The sequence below is a fragment of the Doryrhamphus excisus genome, chromosome 16 (assembly GCF_030265055.1).
Source record: "Doryrhamphus excisus isolate RoL2022-K1 chromosome 16, RoL_Dexc_1.0, whole genome shotgun sequence".
Classification (NCBI taxonomy): Eukaryota; Metazoa; Chordata; class Actinopteri; order Syngnathiformes; family Syngnathidae; genus Doryrhamphus; species Doryrhamphus excisus.
The window spans coordinates 7,001,758-7,020,211 of NC_080481.1; the positions used below are offsets into that span (position 1 = coordinate 7,001,758).

At 45.4% G+C, this 18,454-nt stretch overlaps 1 protein-coding gene across 1 annotated transcript in view; it reads left to right on the forward strand.

Moving 5' to 3' along the window:
- The first annotated feature begins 4,343 nt into the window (after positions 1 to 4,343).
- Positions 4,344 to 18,454, forward strand: part of LOC131104738 (Krueppel-like factor 7) — a 31,636-nt gene continuing 17,525 nt past the window's right edge. Inside the window, exon 1 of the mRNA XM_058052235.1 lies at positions 4,344 to 4,649. Within this exon, the coding sequence (XP_057908218.1) occupies positions 4,548 to 4,649 (102 nt within the window). The 5' untranslated portion in view covers positions 4,344 to 4,547. The remainder of the gene's footprint in view (positions 4,650 to 18,454) is intronic.

An 18,454-nucleotide genomic window follows, 5' to 3' on the forward strand; every position in this document is an offset into this window, starting at 1 on the left:
GACTCCCTCTTTCCTCCATCAGCGCCACCCTTCTCTCTGTTTATCGCTCACTTTTCCCTCTGTCCTCCCCGTCCACCTCGGGCCGACTTCTGATGAGACAGGTGAATATGCAGAGCTGACATGATTAGCAGCCTTGTAGCCTTGTGATGAATGGCGCCTGCTCCATTATTAATATAGTCAAAGCAGTGGCTGCCAGGTAAAAGCAATCTCAGCATCCACAATATTATGATGCCTACCAATGGATAACGACCCACACATGCGTGGTGTTAGGGTAGATCTCTGCTACTTGCAGAGCTTACATTCACAGAAGAGCCAATAAACGCAAGAAATTGAGATGCACATAAAAATCTCTCGATGAGCAAACTGCGGCCTGCGAGCCACAGCAGGCCTGCTTTTTTTTAAACCCTTTAACATCGAAGCTGCATGACTTGGAGTGCTTTTGTGGGACACTTGAGGTGTACAAGAAATAGTCACAGTCTAGCCTTTAGCCTGGTCGTCAGGTTAGAAATACAGCTGTGCTTCGATCTGCTGTGGGGCTACTTCCATCTTCCTCTAAAGCTCCTCACCCACATATGGAAGTCACCAGCTGGATGGATCTTGTGACTTCTCACAAGGCTCACTGTGAAGTCACTGTCGGTCTTAGAAAAAAACTCTCCAACCGAGTGTTCAGAGATGCCGCAGACTTCTTTCAAGGCTCACTTCCAAATGCACAAACTTTATTATCTGAAACTTTGGCATTGTTGAACACCATAATACAACATTCTAACAACATTTATAGGTCAGAAAAGTGGAAAAAAGTCCCCTTTAATTCCTTTGCATATGAGAGTGCAGTGGCTGCTGCAGTCGGGGGGTCATTATTTGATCTCCTGTGGCTTGTGTTAGTTCACCTCCTTGCAAGACCAGAGACTGATTTTGACATGCTTCCTGAGCCACTCCTTTATAGCCTTGTCTGCATGTTGCTGGAAAAGCAATCTATGACCCATCTTCAGCGTTGTGGCTGAGGCCAGGAGGTTCGCTTTCAATATTCTGCAGTCCGCTGCACTATTCATCTGCCCCCCCCCCCCCATGTGTTGAAGTCGCTTCTTAAACGTTGAGCTGAGAAACAGCACCAAAACAAAAATATTTCCACCTCCGTCTTTGACAGTAAGGATGGTGTTCTTGGGGTTATATTCAGTATTTCTCTTCCTCCAGACATGATTAGTCGTGAATCGACAACAAAGGGCTCAATTTTGGTCTCATCTGACCACATCACATTCCCTGAAGCCTTCCCTGGATTATTCAAGTGTTCATTGAAATATTTGGCTGGCATGTACTTGAGCCTTTTTGCCTACATGTAACTATGTAACTGAGACTGTGTTTCGGTACAGAGGCGTACGAAATACCCACTACAGGTTAAAAGTGAAAGACAGGAAGCGTTTCTCGAGGGTTCTGAATATCAAAGTGGACTCTGCACTCAGTATGCCGCCCTCGGTTGAAAAAGCGTGGACTGGTATTGTCCACAAAAGCAGTGAGCTAGTATTGTTCGGCAAAAAAGGAACTTACATTTCCTGAAAATAAAATATCATTGACACGGTTCAAACTCTACTCTTGCACTTACGTGCATCGTTTTACTCTGCTAAAAAGAAACCTTGTAAGTGATAATAGTTTATAATTCAATAATTTTATTTATTGGCTAAGTAATTTTCATACCGTTACTGTACCGAAAATGAACTGAACCCTGCACCATCATTTTCGATGCCGCTTATCCTCACTAGGGCCTATCCCAGCTGACTTCGGGTGAGAGGCGGGGTACACCCTGGACTGGTCGCCAGCCAATCATAGGGCTTGCCCAAAGTCATTGTGGGATTATTTTACCTTTATGTTTGTTGTTTATAACTTTAATATTGAACTACATAATTCAAAAGTCATCGTCTTTCCTTCCATTGCCCTTGCTGTTACCCTCACCGTCCTTCCTGGTAATGACATCTTAAGGCTTCTAATTGCCAAAATGGTGTTACGTTAAGGATGACAGTAACCGACTGTGGCTTTAGCATGCTGCAAATGCATTTTGTCATGGGTTTGTTTCGTAAATGCCTCTAACTGAATAGTGAGGCATGCTGGTCCCCGACAGTTCCCTTTCCTTAATTTCCATTCGGTGCGGATGTGCACTTTCAACCACAGCTCTGAAATATCTTTGTCATCTCTATGATTATTTTCCTTTTCACGTTCTGCTGTCCACAAATTGTCTACTACTTCTCACTTTCATGTCATACGTCTTGTGGTTGTGCTGAACACACATGGTAAAATGCTAAATGTTATGCAGTATTAGAAGTGAAGGTGGCTGCTAGATTAAGTTTGTGATAGTCCTGGCAGTGAGAGACGGATGAGGGGAAAAAGCAGATTCAAAGAGCACTGGGGAGGAATAAAAGCAGAAGCGGCGAGAGGAAGAGGAAGTAGGGGTAGAGTGAGTTGTGTCAGATGGATAAATGTCAGCCGCAGCTTTGTCGTCCATCTGAACCAAACTGTCCCTCCCAAAATGCCATGCGGAAATCACATGCAGCTCTCCCTTTCACAGTGCAATGAGATTACAGACCTCAACAAGAATTCTGCTGCGCTCGTACACGACGAGAGCAAATCATCTGAATCTCTCGCAACTAAAATGCATCTTTGTCATTCCCAGCACATCCAATCTGGAATTTTGAATAACACACTCCTGATCCTCATTTTAACATTTTTCATTGTTGTATCTTAAGCAGGTTCTAAGTAGAGCTTCAAAATGCAAAAAGATGAAATGGGAGTGAGACAAAAAAAGGAAAATGGCTTCACGGACAGGTCTGGAACAGATGACCTTTTTCGTAAACTTCCCAAATGTTCTCGGTTGGATTTAGATCAGAAGAACACGCAGAATGGTCCAAAACAGTGAGATTATTCCTCTGGAAGAAGTCCTCCGTCAGGTGAAGTGAAGTGCAGCGTTCTGGTGAAAAAAACAGACAAGGCCTTCAGTCATGAGGGACGCACCCTGCAACATCTCCACATTGCAAACTGCAGTTTGATGCCCCCCGCAAAACCTGAAGGATCCCCTCCCCATCTGCTGTAGTGAAAACATCTGGTGGGATCTTCTTGTAATGTCAATAACGTTGGAAGCCATCAGGACCGTCAAGGTTACAGTTTTTTTCTCATCAGAGATAACATTTTGGTGTCACAAATACATTGGCATGATACTGATTGTATACAGAAAACCCTCCAATTTCAAATCAGGCTGTTTTGTGGTGGAATATGATCTAGTATTAGTCAAAAAATATACAGTATGTTTAAGCCAATTTTAAATATTCTTGCATTTGTAAGCATAAAAATGGCAAAATGAACAGAAATACAAATTAACTTTATGATATGCAGTGTTATCCACAGGTCACTAGGTGTCAGTAATGTTACTGTAATGTTCGGCGAGACACACAAGCACCAGACTTCATCTCCGGAATGACAGACAGACTTTTAATGCCTGCTCACTGAATGAAATTTTGACGTCACGTCAGGTACTGCAAGTGTAACGGTGACTATAGGGGTGTTACTTCATGTCTAGAGGGCTCTAATAGTGTTATTTAGAGGGCCGTAGCAGTTTTCTGCAAGTATGCTGTAACAAGGTACTAAATATTCCATTCCTAGATAAGGAATTTGCCTTTGCAAAAATTCACTCATCACTCATAGCGGCATTAAACTGTTCTGTAACCATTTTCAGAAGCCTTAAGAAAGTTTAATTTTGGAAGAGGCAAACCAACCAACAATAAAGAGACACATTTACATTTGAAATGGTGTTAAAGTCAACACACTAATGACTCAGTCTAGACTGCAAGACGTGTTTGTTGGCCTTCAACTTGTTCATGTTTGTGTATTGAAGTTAACATAGAATGAAGGCAAACTGGTGTTAATTAAACGTGGACTCAGAAGTGGGAGCCATGCAAAGCCTCACATCCTGTATCTCACTCCAATTAAATATTGACTCTGTGAAACAATACCAGCCAGTCCAGCTCAGCTCCCGTATGTTTACACCACCGCTTCAGCTTGCACACTAGCCTGTCAGACGGTCTTCCAAATCTAATATACCCATCCATAAATAGCGCACCTATCCAGCCCATAATGGCCATGATTGACGGCGCACTGGAACCAATCCACCTGGCACAATCTGCTTAGCCCCACCTCTCTATGCTCCACTGCCGCTTTAATCGCCCTTCAACCGCCCATTTACCTTACATGGACAAACAAGGGGGTTGATTGACAAATCAAACCACGCCTCTTCGTTTACGCGCACCCCTCCCCTCCCTCCCTCCCTCCCTCCCTCTCCTCGGCGGCTATCAGTGTCTATTTTGGCAACAGGGATACGCATGGAGCCTCCATCATCTCCACTCTCTTTTACGCACCGAGTCCGGTAATGCGCGCAGGTACCGGGACATTCTGAGCAACCAAAGTGGACTAGTATGAAAAACGTGCACGTGTAAAGAGGCGCGATAAGGCACAGAGAGGAGGCACATTTCTTGTGGAACGGTCTTGCTTTCCCGACAGCGCGCGTCAGCATGGACGTCCTGGCGAACCACAGTATCTTTCAGGAACTTCAGCTGGTGCACGACACCGGCTATTTCTCCGCCATGCCTTCACTGGAAGAGAACTGGCAGCAGGTACGTGTCTCACTCGCCTACACGCTTGAGAGCTCAGGAAGGATAAAACAACTTATTTTTTCATCGAAGTGTAGGGAGGAGAAAATGAGGGGAAAATAACTCGTATTTGTGACACTTTTTTCAGCGGTAGTGGATGGGATGCGGACGCACGCCGGTGCGTAATAAAGCTGTCAAGTGCGATTTGGGAAGATGAAAATGCGGAAGCCATCACCAGGACAGAATTGGTCGTGAATTATACATCCGCATTACCGTGTTGGGAAGCACCCCCCCCCCCCCCCCTTTCCATCCATCCACGTCTTATCTATAATAGATACCTGACATGTCTGTCTTTGCAGCATCTTTTAAATGCAATGCTGAAATAAATATTCCAGGAAGAGATGAACTGTCACCTTTTACGCGCACTTCCTGTATCCAACTTCAGCGAAGGGATGCGGAGGCGAGCATGCTGCCACATGGCATCTTCTCCACAAACCCACAATGTGGCTTAATTCATATGTATTTTCCAAATCTATCAATATTTTGGCTCACTTTTTTCATGTAAGCATCAGCACCATCTGCGTTGGTGATGATGAGTGCCATGCTGCATTTGACAGACCGACATAAAAAACATTAAAATATTCTAGTATTGTCCAGTTTTCATGCATCCTCAGGAAAAAAAGGGGGGGGGGGTGCATGGCGTGTATCCATTCGTTGTGTCCAAGCAGCCTAATTGGCACCCCACTGTTAGCCACAGACTCATCTTTTCATGACAAGTTCTCTCAACTCCCTGCCAACACTGGATTTTGAAATGGCTCGCCCACATCTTACATCTCCAAATCAATACCGACAATGCACATGGAAACGAGTGAGAGCTCTTACCTCGACAGGCTGGAAATGCTTTGCAGCCTGTAAGACACCATCCATTTTGGAATGAAAGAAAAATATCTGCAACTTGTAGCGCCACGATGTGTGTGTTTTGGTACTGCCTGGTTTGTCTGCTTATTTGTTCGCTACTTGTAAATCTCAAAGGTATTTTTAGAATACTATTGCTACCTGATTGAAATGTGAAACAAGTCTTATTAAATGATAAAACAGGAGATAGGGCCTTGCCTTACACTGCCACGGTGCCACCATCACATTTTTCCTGAATGGAGGAATTATGAATAGTCCCAAAAGCTCCAGTTGTGACCCATGCAGTGTCCCCTATAGTACAGCCACAATTCAGAATCGGATGTTTTAAAAGGCTCGACTGGCGAGATAGGAGGCCGTTGTTGTGGGACCTAAATGGCTCCCTGAGAGGCAAGCACAGCAAGAGTGATGACTGTGTCCCCTGTCGTTGTCTAAGGCGTGATTCAGGCGGTAATGGGGGGGATGGGGAGCAGACATGGATGAAAGTGTTTGGAGGTCTGCAGATGGCACATTTGAGACGTCTATTTGTTCCATTATTGGAGTTAAAAGAGCCAAACTGAAATGTCTCGCATCCAAATCCCAGCGTTGTCGCCTGTTGAGGCTGAAACAAATAGCTGGACTAAGCCGGACTAAGTAGTCAAAGAAGCACCCAACTCAACGCCGGCATTTTTACTACTGTTTCTGGAACTTTCATCTTTGAAGCGATTATGTGCATAAAGAAATGAGACAGAACAAACATCAGGATGGGTTCCAAGCTGCAGTTGACTTTGATCGGTAATGGGACACCACGTATGACTGTGTGTCATTGACCCTGCAGGACACACGCCATACCCTCCAACACATATACTATCCCTTATGGCTTCAACACACACACACACACACACACACATGCATTTGGAGCGAGTGCATGATGCCCACCCAAGCGAAATGTCTGCATGCTGCTGCAGTGCATCATGGGTGTCTAAATGTGGACACAGCTCTCTATATGCGGAAGCAGCAGCGGAGCGACCTGCAAGTTGGCGTGCTCACATACATCTGCTCTCTCGCACGCACATTTCAACGGCGCTGTCTGGGGAAGCTGGTGGTGGTGGTTGGGTGGGGGGGGGGGCATGGCGGAGGAAGAAGTTGCCGAGCATGCACATTCTCCACTGCTGCAGGGTTTCGCATTTCACAGTCCGGTGGGCTTGAACCCCAAAGGGATGACGAGCGAACATAGACAGACAGATGAGGAGCTTGGGATTAAGATGCAGGGATGGACTCTGGAGTGTCTGGAAAGGGCTCCACACGGTGTGACAGCTCTACCATTTACGGGAAGCAAAAGTGGCAAAAAGCAACATCTGCCATCAATCGGTGCAGATTTCTCAATCCATACATTTGAGCGCACATCTTGCCATCTTGTTATGTAATCCTCAGTAGGCCTGTGTCCATCCCTCCTGTTCCAAGTACCTCATGCAGATTGTTCAGCAGTGCAACACTAGTATAAGCCTCCATTCATCGTAACCGTGCAGTGCCACAAGTGTGAAAGTTTGTGTTCATTCCACGCTAATAAAGGAGAAATTGCAATATTTTAGTGTACTATGAGTTGGTTGGGTACTATTTTTCATATTCCAACTTGGTACTTTTGAAACCCTACAGATGCTTAAACAGTTCTAAAATGGGTACATAGAAAAAGGCAAACATACCCATTTTGTTCAAAAACAATGCCAAAACCAACGTGCTTGTGCTGAATGTGACTGTGATGGGTGGCTCATTAGTAACAAGTGTTGTGGAAAGCATTGTAAAAATGTGTACGGTGTGTTAAAGTGTACGTTTAAAGTGTTTCTTGTCAGGACAGTTTATTGAAGACGGTACTAGCACAATATTGCTGTCAAGCACACGTTGCAGATGGCAGAGTCGGTATTGAAAATGAGGCACCGATAGCTACTGCAGTCCGGGCACCAGAGAGTGTCGGTATGAATCCCTATCTACGCTTTGCGCAGGAACAGGGAGATGTCATATTTGGGGAATATTCCAAATTCCAAATATTTTGTTATTTGCAATTTTCCAACATTGTGAAAGGGCTGCAGTGCGATGCCTCGTGATGCTCAGATGGCTGATCAGGCTGATGTCTCCCTCCAGCCAAAAGCCAGTCAGGAGATCTTGGTCACGTCGAATCTATTGGACACGGCTTGGCCTGTGAAAGGCAGCCTTTGTGCAATCCGGTTATTCCTCAAAGTATCTGTTTGTAGAGGGGGGTGTCTCTGTTTAAAAATCTGTAAAAATCGCTGTAATTAACGAGCGATGAGTTTGCACATTTTAAATGATGTGATAGATGAGGCGTAGCTGCTAAAACTCAATTTGGAGCGGCAGTTAACAAGACAGGCCACTTGGTGTTTGTCCGTATGGAGGTGTGCTCATCTTATCTGTCGCTGAGGATCCCGTGCGTACGCAGGTTTGTGTAATGAGATGTTCAAGCGACCCCCTGACCTAGTAACATCTCTTCTGACATGAGAGCGCTGAGTGAACTCTGCCACCTCAGTCTCATCATTCAGGCGGCTGAGAGGCGATCACCAGTGATAGGTGCCTGCTACTGCTTTATGGCTGCTGATGAAAAGTCGGGAAGCGTTGATGAAAGAGAGCGCCGCGGTGGATGTATTCATTTGGCTGACATGCCACTGCCTGGCCTGTCAGAGGGAGCGGGAGGGGCCGCGGAGGCGTGTGGACAAGCACATCTTTATGTATAGCTTTCCGAAACGTTCCGCCGTCCCAGGTTTGATTAACAGCCAGCGGGGGAGTCAGTCGTCTTTTTGTCGCTTCACACTTGCACACACGTGGCTTGCCAATGACTTTCGCATCATTTGAGCCAAAATTGTGATGCTGCTGTGGTACCACCTGCTTGGCTGCTACCATCCGGCCTGGTAAGCGCTGGGAACACAGAGCGAGAGAAAGAAGACTCTGCATCAAACCAACTGTGCTGTATAATTCAAGTTGTCTTTTCCTGCTGCAGTACACGACTTAAAGTTGGTCTCTTTGGGGAAATGTTACAACAATTCCAAGGGCTGCAAAAACCATGTGGTGACAACAGCTACCAATGTGTTTTCTTTCTCTGGGACTCCCCAGCAGCAGCTCTGTCTCTCATTAAAGGTAGCATCGGCACACAGTTGAACAAAAGCAACTGAACGTTTTGAAGGTGAGATTTTAACCAATGTACGCTATGGATCCACATCCAATATGTACATACTGCATTTATGTAGATTTTTATAGGACGTACATATGACATGCACAACCCCCTGAAACTCATGGTCCGTGGGTCAAAGGTTAAGAACTCCCTGTTTCCATCTTTTGAGTGATTTTGAGTTTTGGGATGCCTGTGCACATTTGTAAACTTATTTGATTAATAATAACTCAAGCCGTTGTACCTCGGTTTCTGCTAATTTCTTTAAGTTAGAAGACAACTGAAGCATACGAAAACCGAGGACATTTACAAGAAATCATGTAAATCCAGTTAATCCATTTCAAACACCCAACAATAGTCATGAAAAGTATGCTTTTTTATGATCTGGGTTGCCTTCCGCCACATGAATGATGGTAGTGTTTTGTAAACTAAGTATTGCGGGATTTGGTGTTGGCCATGTCATCCCAGCAAGACGGCTGAACAAGTAATTGCTGGGAGTATCGTCCAACCACATCTTTCAAAGTACCAAAGGTTAAAATACACCATTTGTTACGCTCAATACTGAACGATAACTACGAGAGTGTACGAACACCCAGAACTACCAAGACAATTTTCATAGAAAAGCTGTGGTGTTGGACTGCATGGCTGCTGCGGTTGTCTGCCTTATGGTAATGGTACAGCACCATATCTCATCTCACCTGTTGCTAGGCAGCCTTGGCCAGCAGTGCGATAAGGCATGTCACGCTGCATCCATCCATTTGCTTGTTTAGCTGTCCGTCCAGCAGGCTAATCCCACCCCAAAGGAAAATGAGATGCCCAGAAAGCAAACATCCAGCAGTACGGTCCTTCTCCCTAGTACCCAAGAACAAGGAAAGAGATGCAGGGCAGAGAGAGACAAGGGCAATTTGCCCTGAGTAAACACCACTGCTTGTTGCCGTCTGAAGCCAGTCATCAATCACATCCTTTTCCGTGCGCTACTGACGGCCGCAAGGACACGGCGTGAAGCCACTTGTTTATAAAGCAGGGTGAAGACGCCGTGTTGACTCTTGGGGGATGCATATGCTTTTAAAGTCTCTTTAGAGGAGATGTCATCCTGACCCAAGGTTGCGATGCTGCAGTGGTGCTGAAACAGTCGCCTTCAGCGTGTTATGTAAGCCACTTTGTGTGCGGTTTGCATGCTTGCTCCACATGCAAAGCGGAGGTGTCTTTCACCTGCTTGGATGACATCACTCCATCACGTTTGACTGTCATTTGGAATATGATTACAATTGATCCTGTTTAGAAGGGTAAATGCTTGTCGGTATGTGGATTACATCATGTAAAAACACCCTTGAACAGATCTGACACGCAAGATTAAACCTGGCTCCAAATGAAGGAGGCCGGTTCCTGCAGCAGTTGCCTTTCCAGCCCCTGTGGGCCTGAAGTGTTTGAATGAGATACGACTTGCCAAGTCAAAAACGGGTGGATTCAACTCGAAATTGGGATTGGCCTACATGTCAGAACGTGAGATGCGATGTTATTTTATTTTGACATTCAGCCTTGGCGGAGGGAAAGAATGGTCATATAAGTGTCAAATTAGAATGATGACTTCCAACGGGCCTGAGAAGTGGCCTGCGATGATTTAATGAGACCTGCGGGAAGAGCCATTCGTCAGCCTAACAGCGAACTTCTGGTGCCTGTTCTGCTCACCTTGTGTATATGAGGAGTCCAGGGTGCGATGAAGTGTTAATAATGTGGTGGAAACTCTTGGATTTAAGGAATCTGACCTTTTCTCTTGGGTCACCCTCATACTTGTTACAGTCTCTTAGGATCTACATAGAATTCAGTCAGAAAAGCAATACGCAGCGTCTCTGCTAAGTTGGCAGTTTTGGGGCAGTGGCCCAAGGTGCAGTGCGATCGCTCCTCCCTAGATAGATGACACATTCTCCAAAACTGCAGAGCTCTTTACAAGAATCATCTATTCTATGCATATTTTGAAATTGTTAGTCGTAAGTGAAATGGAAATTCCATGGTTGAGGTATAGTGATGATAAAGTCAATCTTGGATAACGTTTGATCTTTTCTTGATTGAAGATTTCATCCTGAATATTGGGGGGAAAAGGGACACAAAAACCTGTCAGGAATATCACGAGTTTATTGAATGGGCTCTGATATCAACTGTAATTGCATCTTGGAAAATGATTCATGTGCTGTTCTCAAAGTACGCTCACAATTTATTCTGCACAGATAATATTACAGAAGTACAGGAAATCTGGAACAATCTCCTCCAGCATCATGTACAGTATATTAACTCATTGACTGCCAGCCATGTTGAGAGAAGAGAGTTTTGGGGCATTTTTGCTGAACTTTCAAGACCCACAGAATATTGAGTTTTAGGACTACATAAACATTAAAACTATGTAAAGAAACCCTAAATTATCGTCTGTCATCAGAAAAAAGATTTCCAGCCCTTCTTCATAAATCGGCAGTAGAACATAGGGTGCTTTCAGCGAAAACACCTGGGTTGAGGTCAGGGCTCTTGAATTGGTCCCTACCTAACTCATCCATCCATGTCTTGTTGGAAGTAGGAATGTAGGATAGAAAGGATAAATCATAGCAACCTACATCAATCTGGCATGTCGTTGTATCATAATGGAGAGTAAGAAGATGCAACCAACCAATGTCATGTGGTGGCTTTCAACGTCATTGAACTGCTGTTCGATGCCGTTATTGATCCATCGTCATCACATGACCAGAAGAGAGATTTGACGACAAGCCAGCATATCTGAATCTTCCAACGGACATGACTCACCCCAGTTGACATTCTCATGATATTTTATTGTCTTTTCCTCATAGAAGTAATTCCACTTCAAGGACTAGTTATCCCGGTTCTAGTATGCTTTGTTTTAAACGGTAGCCGTCTGTTGTGTTCCTGCAGTGATCCCGTAGCCTGCCATTGTGGTATAAACAAAGAATAATAGGAGTGGCATAGGTACTATAGGGGTGTTATTTAACGTCTAGAGGGCTCTCATTGTATTTAGACAGACAAGCAGGTTTCCTATGCTCTAACTACAAAAATATCCCATGTATTTTTTTTAAATCCTATTTCACGGACAGCTACTTATCACGGTTGGGTCTGGAACCAATTAACCGCGATAAATAAGGGACGACCAGAAATGACAGAATACATTGCCAGCCAAAGGAGGAGCAAATATATCACGATGTACTGTATATTGTAATTGCAGTATGGATTTTGGACCGTATCACCCATCCCTCGTTGGAAGCTTGGCATTGGCATAGGCTGTGTTGAAGAGACTAAGTGGCTTTTATACAACTGGATATATGAATTGAATAGTTTGGAGGTGTGTCTAAATACTAAATTTGTTCTCCCTTCATTCATTCCTGTTCCCAGTGAGGTTATATTACAACATACAACAACTAGAAATAATTCTCAATGGTGCCTGTGGTACTGCACGTACCCCACCAGTCAGTGGTTTTTCTGTCTTTAACTACACTTGTGGTGTCGTATAAATGTTTCACAGCCTGACCACCAACTCCACACATGCACACACACACACACACACACACACACCTTCTGTCTGTATTTTCCGGCAGTATTTGATCAATTATGCCAACAAGATGGGAGCTCCTCCCAGACGTGTGCGGGGCTAGACGGCACATCCTCCCCTCTTTAGTTTACCACTATTGCGTCCCAGATATTATTTCATTGTAAAATGTTGCCAATTAGTAAAGCTAGTTGCCGGTGGCTGTGGTCTGGCTCCATCTATGTTCCGACGGGGAAAGTTATTTGGGTCGGCAGCTATTTTCAGCTTGTGATGTTGCCAGGAATACTTCGGAGACCAGCCACTGTTTTATAAGAGAGCACATCAATAATTTTCACTGGTGTGTGTGTGCGTGTGTGTGTGTGTAAGCAAGGCACAGCAACAGAACAAGCTCACAGCAGGAGTTTATTGGGTTTATGTGTGCAGCAAGAAGCGAGTGTGCGTTTGAATATTTTGACTAGCAGGTGCAAGCGTGTGTCTGCGTGCGAGCACAGAAACACTGGATAGAGCTTCCGATGCGTGTGGAGGTAAAGTTCACATGTCAAGCTTCCTTTCGCAGTGCATTCAGCCAGCCTTTGTTGTGGAGCTTTGGGGGTGAAATTGGGGTGCCCACAGTTTGCGCTGCAGCAGCAACGGGGTGACTGGGTTCATCCCGCCTCCGCCCATCTCTGAGCAACATCAACTCACTCCCGGGCTCTCTCGGCACTCTTGGCAGAGAGCCCGGTGGCAAGGAGATGTCTTTCAATATTTTAAGCAGCTTGGGCTAATCTTTCCCACTCAGGTTTGTCTTAAAAGCGTTGCCGTGGGAGTGAAGACGGAACGACAGCGTCCCACCTCCTGCTCACATGCTCGCACACACTGTTGCGTACCTGTGCAACCATGCACACGGCCGTGCACCTGAGCTAATCCAACTTGTGAGACTGTGCCACTGACCCGCTTTCACCACCCTCCCTCTTTTTGGCAGAGTAAGGACGATGGCAGCCCGCTGAACAACATTCAAAGTGCTTCCCTAATTCAGCAAGTATGAATGGGCCTTATCAGCGGTGGCACAGCGCCGGGGTTGCACATTTTTTGTGGACGTGATTGTGGTACTGAGCGGCCTTTTCTGCCGGCCGCCGTATGAGCAAGAGTTTTTCCGCTCCACTGTTCCCTTTATCTCTCGCCTCTGTTATTGCCGACCCTCCTCCCCACTCGCTCTCTTTCTCTGCTCACCGTTCTTTTGTTTGGTCATGCCTTTTGCAGCCAAGGCCTCGCTCTTTGGGCCTCGCCATTGTGTGAGGTAATGAAGATTAGCCAGCCTGCCGCACACAATGGGGTCCCCCACATCCGGAGCACAGACTCCCCAAATCCCGCCGCAAGCTGCTAACCCCGCTGTAAAACCGCTGTTGTCGCCGACCCCCCTCGCGTGCATGGGCCATGTTGGAGGAAAATGGCTGAAATGTCTCTTGATTAGATTAGGACGGTTTTGACAGCTAAGAGGGGGGCACTTGGCGACTCATACGCCAATAAACAGCAGCTCACCCAAATCCAGTTAAAGAGAGACAGACTTCCCCTCCTTGGCACGTGAAACACTGCTCTAGTCGCTGGGATTAGAAGTGTACATCCTCCGCATACAAACACCCCAGCCCCGCTTCCTCGAGCCTCTTCACTGCATCTTCATCCTCCTCGCTAGCCTTCCTCTTCTGTCTTGAGCTCTCGATCCGCTTTCACACTCACCTCTTCTCAAATCATCCTCTTTAATACCGTAACAAAGACATTTTCCACTCTGTCACGCGTCTTTCTGTAGGATTGGAGCCTGTCTTTATGTGCTGTGTACTTGTTGTACTTTGTGGCCTGTTATTGAACTCTGCATGCACGTCAAGGTCAGCAGAACCTCACAAGTTTTAATCTGTTTACATGTTGAGCCAAAGACGGATTATCCACATGTGATGTTTCCTGGAATAGTAAACTAAACAGAAATACTCTACTTGCATTCTGACATTTTTGAGGCAAAATTGAGGGAAAGGAGCATCTCGGTTTCGCAGCATAAGAAATGCTCATTTTTAGGGGTGGGACGGTACGATTGGTATTTTGCAGTTCCGGTCATTTTCGGTACAAAAACGATATGGGTCCAGGGTATGACACTAAAATGCATCCGGTGCTGGGTTTCAGGTTTTCAGAAATATTCTGTGCGCTATTCCCAGCTCCGTCCCTGCTGGGGGCCCAGCTCAGGGTTACGACTGATGGAGTTTCACAGCCACGGTAGTTTGGGTACTCTATTGAGGAGAAGGACAGTCACTCTGATAGAAAACCTACGACCTGGGGCTTCAATGTCACAGTCCCAGCTGGCTAGACCATGGCAGAGGACCCCCAAGTGGAAATGGTCCTTATATTAAAAAGTCTTTGTGCAGGCCCAAAGATAAACACCACAAAACCTCAAAGAGTTATCGGGATGGTAAAGGTGGAAGCCTCCGTTCCAATATGGCATCAAGCAGCTCGGGTGTATTGGTCGCCTTTCCATTGACCAGGAGATCAGACATCAGCAGTCCTGTTTAGGGGCAGCATTGCTCCGATTGTGAAATCGGTGCAGAGCTTTTTGGATTTACATTTTGCCACTACAGCTTCCGGTTCGGTACAGCTGCATATCGCTTCTGTTTGAATACAGCTGGTCTTCGATTTACACACAAGTCGGCGAGCGAGAAATAAGTCAGGCACCATTGTGGTCCTGTGTGTGGAAACACTTTGGCTTTCTCAAACAGGGAGCTGTTTTAAAGAAGTCGCTCGCTGTTTGTACGATACGTAAAGGTCAATTAAAATACCACGGCCACACAACACATCTCTCCAACCACCTAATAAGGCGCCGTGGAATTTCACGCAATGCTGAAGAGATGTCGGTTGCACTTTATTTTGATATTAATATTGAATTATTTTTATGTTGAAAAGCAAAAGCAAAGGTCGCAGTAAACCTACTGTTGAAATGTTGGTTGCATTTACTCTGCATATATTGAAAATGTATTGAAGATTGAAAATGAGAGCAGAAAAGATCGACCTTCACTTGTTTGTTTACAGCCATAATTAACTGATACCTAAATGGGGGAAACTCCACCTGCACTGCCGGGATCCGAGTATTTATTTCACAGTCACTGGTTGATTTGGTGGATAAAAGGTTACTGAATCATTTCGTATCGTATCCTTCCAAATGAACCAATACCGTCCTCGAATTGTATCTGCAACCACTACTCATGATACAGATCGAATCGTTATTAAAAGAAACCGTTCCACCAATAGTTGCTAATTAACATGCATATTTTTAGAATGTGGGAGGAACCGGACTACCAAGAGAAAACACACACTCGCATGGGGAGAACGTGCAAGCTCCACAAAGAGATGTCCTTTAAACCCCATCAGCAAATAGTGATTTAACAAGTGGCGATGTGTGTTATCAGCCTGGCGCCTGCACCGTGTGAAAGCGCCACGAGGCTCTGGCGGAAGGGTCTGACGTTGCCGCTGATTATCACTGCCGGGCTAATGTCGACTGATAAGGCCTTGTGTGTAATTAAGCTGTTTCCGCTGTGTTTTATCTGTAGCTAGGTGAGGCTCGGCTACGGGCAGAGACGGAGCTGTTAGTCGATGTCTTCTTCGCTATCTTCTACTCCGATCTGCAGTGTAATGTTGGGAGATCTTTCACCTCGTGCGCTGTCCTTCTTTCTTCCTCCTCTACATGTCTCACCTCTCTGACGGCAGATAAATGAGCTTCCTCTCTCCCCGGTAGCTCTTTTCTCTTTGTGTCGTCCTTTTTTTGCTCCTGAGCCCCATCAGGGCCTCTAAGATCCCTCCTGGCCAAATTGTGAACCTCCTGCCAGTGGATCTGTTGAGAATGGGGGTGACACAAGGGGCGCTCAGATCGACGACGGAAAATGAAGTGTTGCCTCCCTTGGTGCCCTGCAGGCGGGTTTGCCAACGATGACGCCATGCTGCTCTCTGAGGAGGCTGCAGCTCGCAGCGGGTGCATGGGAAGGAGCCTGAAGGGGAGCTTAGGAGGCGAAGGGGAGGAGGAGGGGCGTTTCTTTTGGAGATGTGTGCATGCAGATGGGAGGGGGAATCATCTAAGTATTGCTCAGCGAAGGTATAGATTACAGTCTGTGCGCTGCAACTGCCACCACTGATGAGCTCCATGCAGGCATCATCCCGTATTGATTAGTCACTGCAATGCAAACACACACGGAAAGGTTGATGGCGAGATGGTCAGCGCCCAGGGCTGCAGGTCATTTAGCTGTCACCTCAAAGTGATGGCTTTGCCCAGCTCCCCAGATCAATGGGAGGCCTGTAGCACCTCGCCAGGATGAGACACACACAGCGGGAATCCATATCAAAAGAATACGAAAGTGAAGTTGACCCTGTATTCTTAAATAAATAAAACCAGCTGCTCAGTTTCATTTCCCTTTTCCCCATTTGTGGAAAACCATCTCCAGCTTGCTGCCACAATACACGTCAGAAAAGATCCTGTTTCATCCAAAACAACTCTCAAGCTGTTCAAAAAATGTTTTAAAAGAAATTATAGATCTGTGACTTGCCATTAGGAGGATGTCGCTTGTTATGCTAAATTATGTCTAATCAATGCGTCTCAGAATGTACATCAGGAAAAACAATCCATACTAGTCAGCAATAGTGCATCTTCTACAAGAACAGAAGAGAAAAATACGCCCCCCCCCCCCCCCCATTCCATGGAAAGCTCTTAGCATTTATATGCAGTCCAGCGCTTTTTTAGATTATTCATAACACCTTGCCTCTATCACGGCATCTGTAAAAACTAAACATCCTCAAATTAATGAGGCGTATCCATCCCATTACATGTATCTGTTTAGTGGTGTTTTGGGTGCTCCTTTAGGGCATTATACACGCTCCTCTGTTCATATTTATAACCCAGGCTTTTTATTAGCAGCGTAGCGGGAAGCTAACAGTTGGGAGGCAGCCTGCGCTTTGATGGCGATGTCAGGCGGGTGGAGGGAAGCGGCGGGGGACGGGGCATCAGCTGCCAGGCCGAGGGCCCCGCGGAAGATGGGAGGTGAGGGTGAACACAGTTTGCAGGCTGTTTGTCTGTTGCCGTTGTCACACAGACTGGATTTGAAACCTGAGGTGTGGATGTAGAATGTGCCTGTGGGTCATATTTCATGGCTTTTGGAGCATTTGGGGGATTTATTATTAAAGAAGTGTTGCTTAAATGAAGTAAAATGGCTGGTAAAGAAGATTAAATACTATAAGCTATGCTAAGCCATGCACAGAAAAGGCTGGAGCAAATGTCCTACTAAACATTTCTCAACTGCACACTCATTAATGAATATGCATCAAAGCAGATGAATGTGTTGTCAAAGTGTCCCTTTTGCAGAGCAAATCTTACGTAGCGTTTTTTTTACGGTGTCAAACGTGTCACTAAGTGCTGTCAACTGATGCACAGCTGCAGGTGCTCAAGATAATGAACCTGCTCTACCCATCCAGTGGAGCTGCAGACGACTCACAAAGCTTATAAATAGGACACAAATGTTGTTGCCTGTCTCTGTGAAAGAGAATGGAAAGCAAAGAATATCAAAGAACATCCAATTTAATCTCCATTTTTACAACATGTGTGTTCGTTTCCACTCAAAGCCGAAAAACGACATTTCACAGGGTCTTGGGTGGGATCTCAAAACCAGTCAGCATATTTAAATACTGTAGACGCCGATCCAGAGTGAACGTGCATTAACAGAAAAATTACTGTAAGTTGAAGTAGTTGGAAAATACAAAAAAAAAGAGTTTAAAAAGTTCATAATATATTTTTCACAATCACAAATCTGAGATGCGGACTATTTTTGGAAATAAAACTGTATAAGTAATAACTCCATTTGTTATCATGTGGAGATATTGAAGTGTCCCTTGCATCCTTTCATTTTTCAGTATGTGGTCCTCGGTGGAAAATGTTTGGATGCTCCTGTGTTAATGTACGGCAAACCCTGACATTATGTTGTATTAGTCGATGGATGTCATTGTGTGTTTTGATCACATTTTTACTATATGTGTAAACACAAACACAGGAGGATCTCAGGGTTCACTTATGCAAGGAAGTGGGTGCTGAACCAGCACTTGACACCTGAGCCACCAACACATTCTGTGTTTAGAAGCTGGAATAGCCGGCAGATTGTCCCGGCTCATCCTAGCCCTCAAGAAGGAATCATCCCAAAAACCTTTGAGGAAAATAGAACTTGGCTT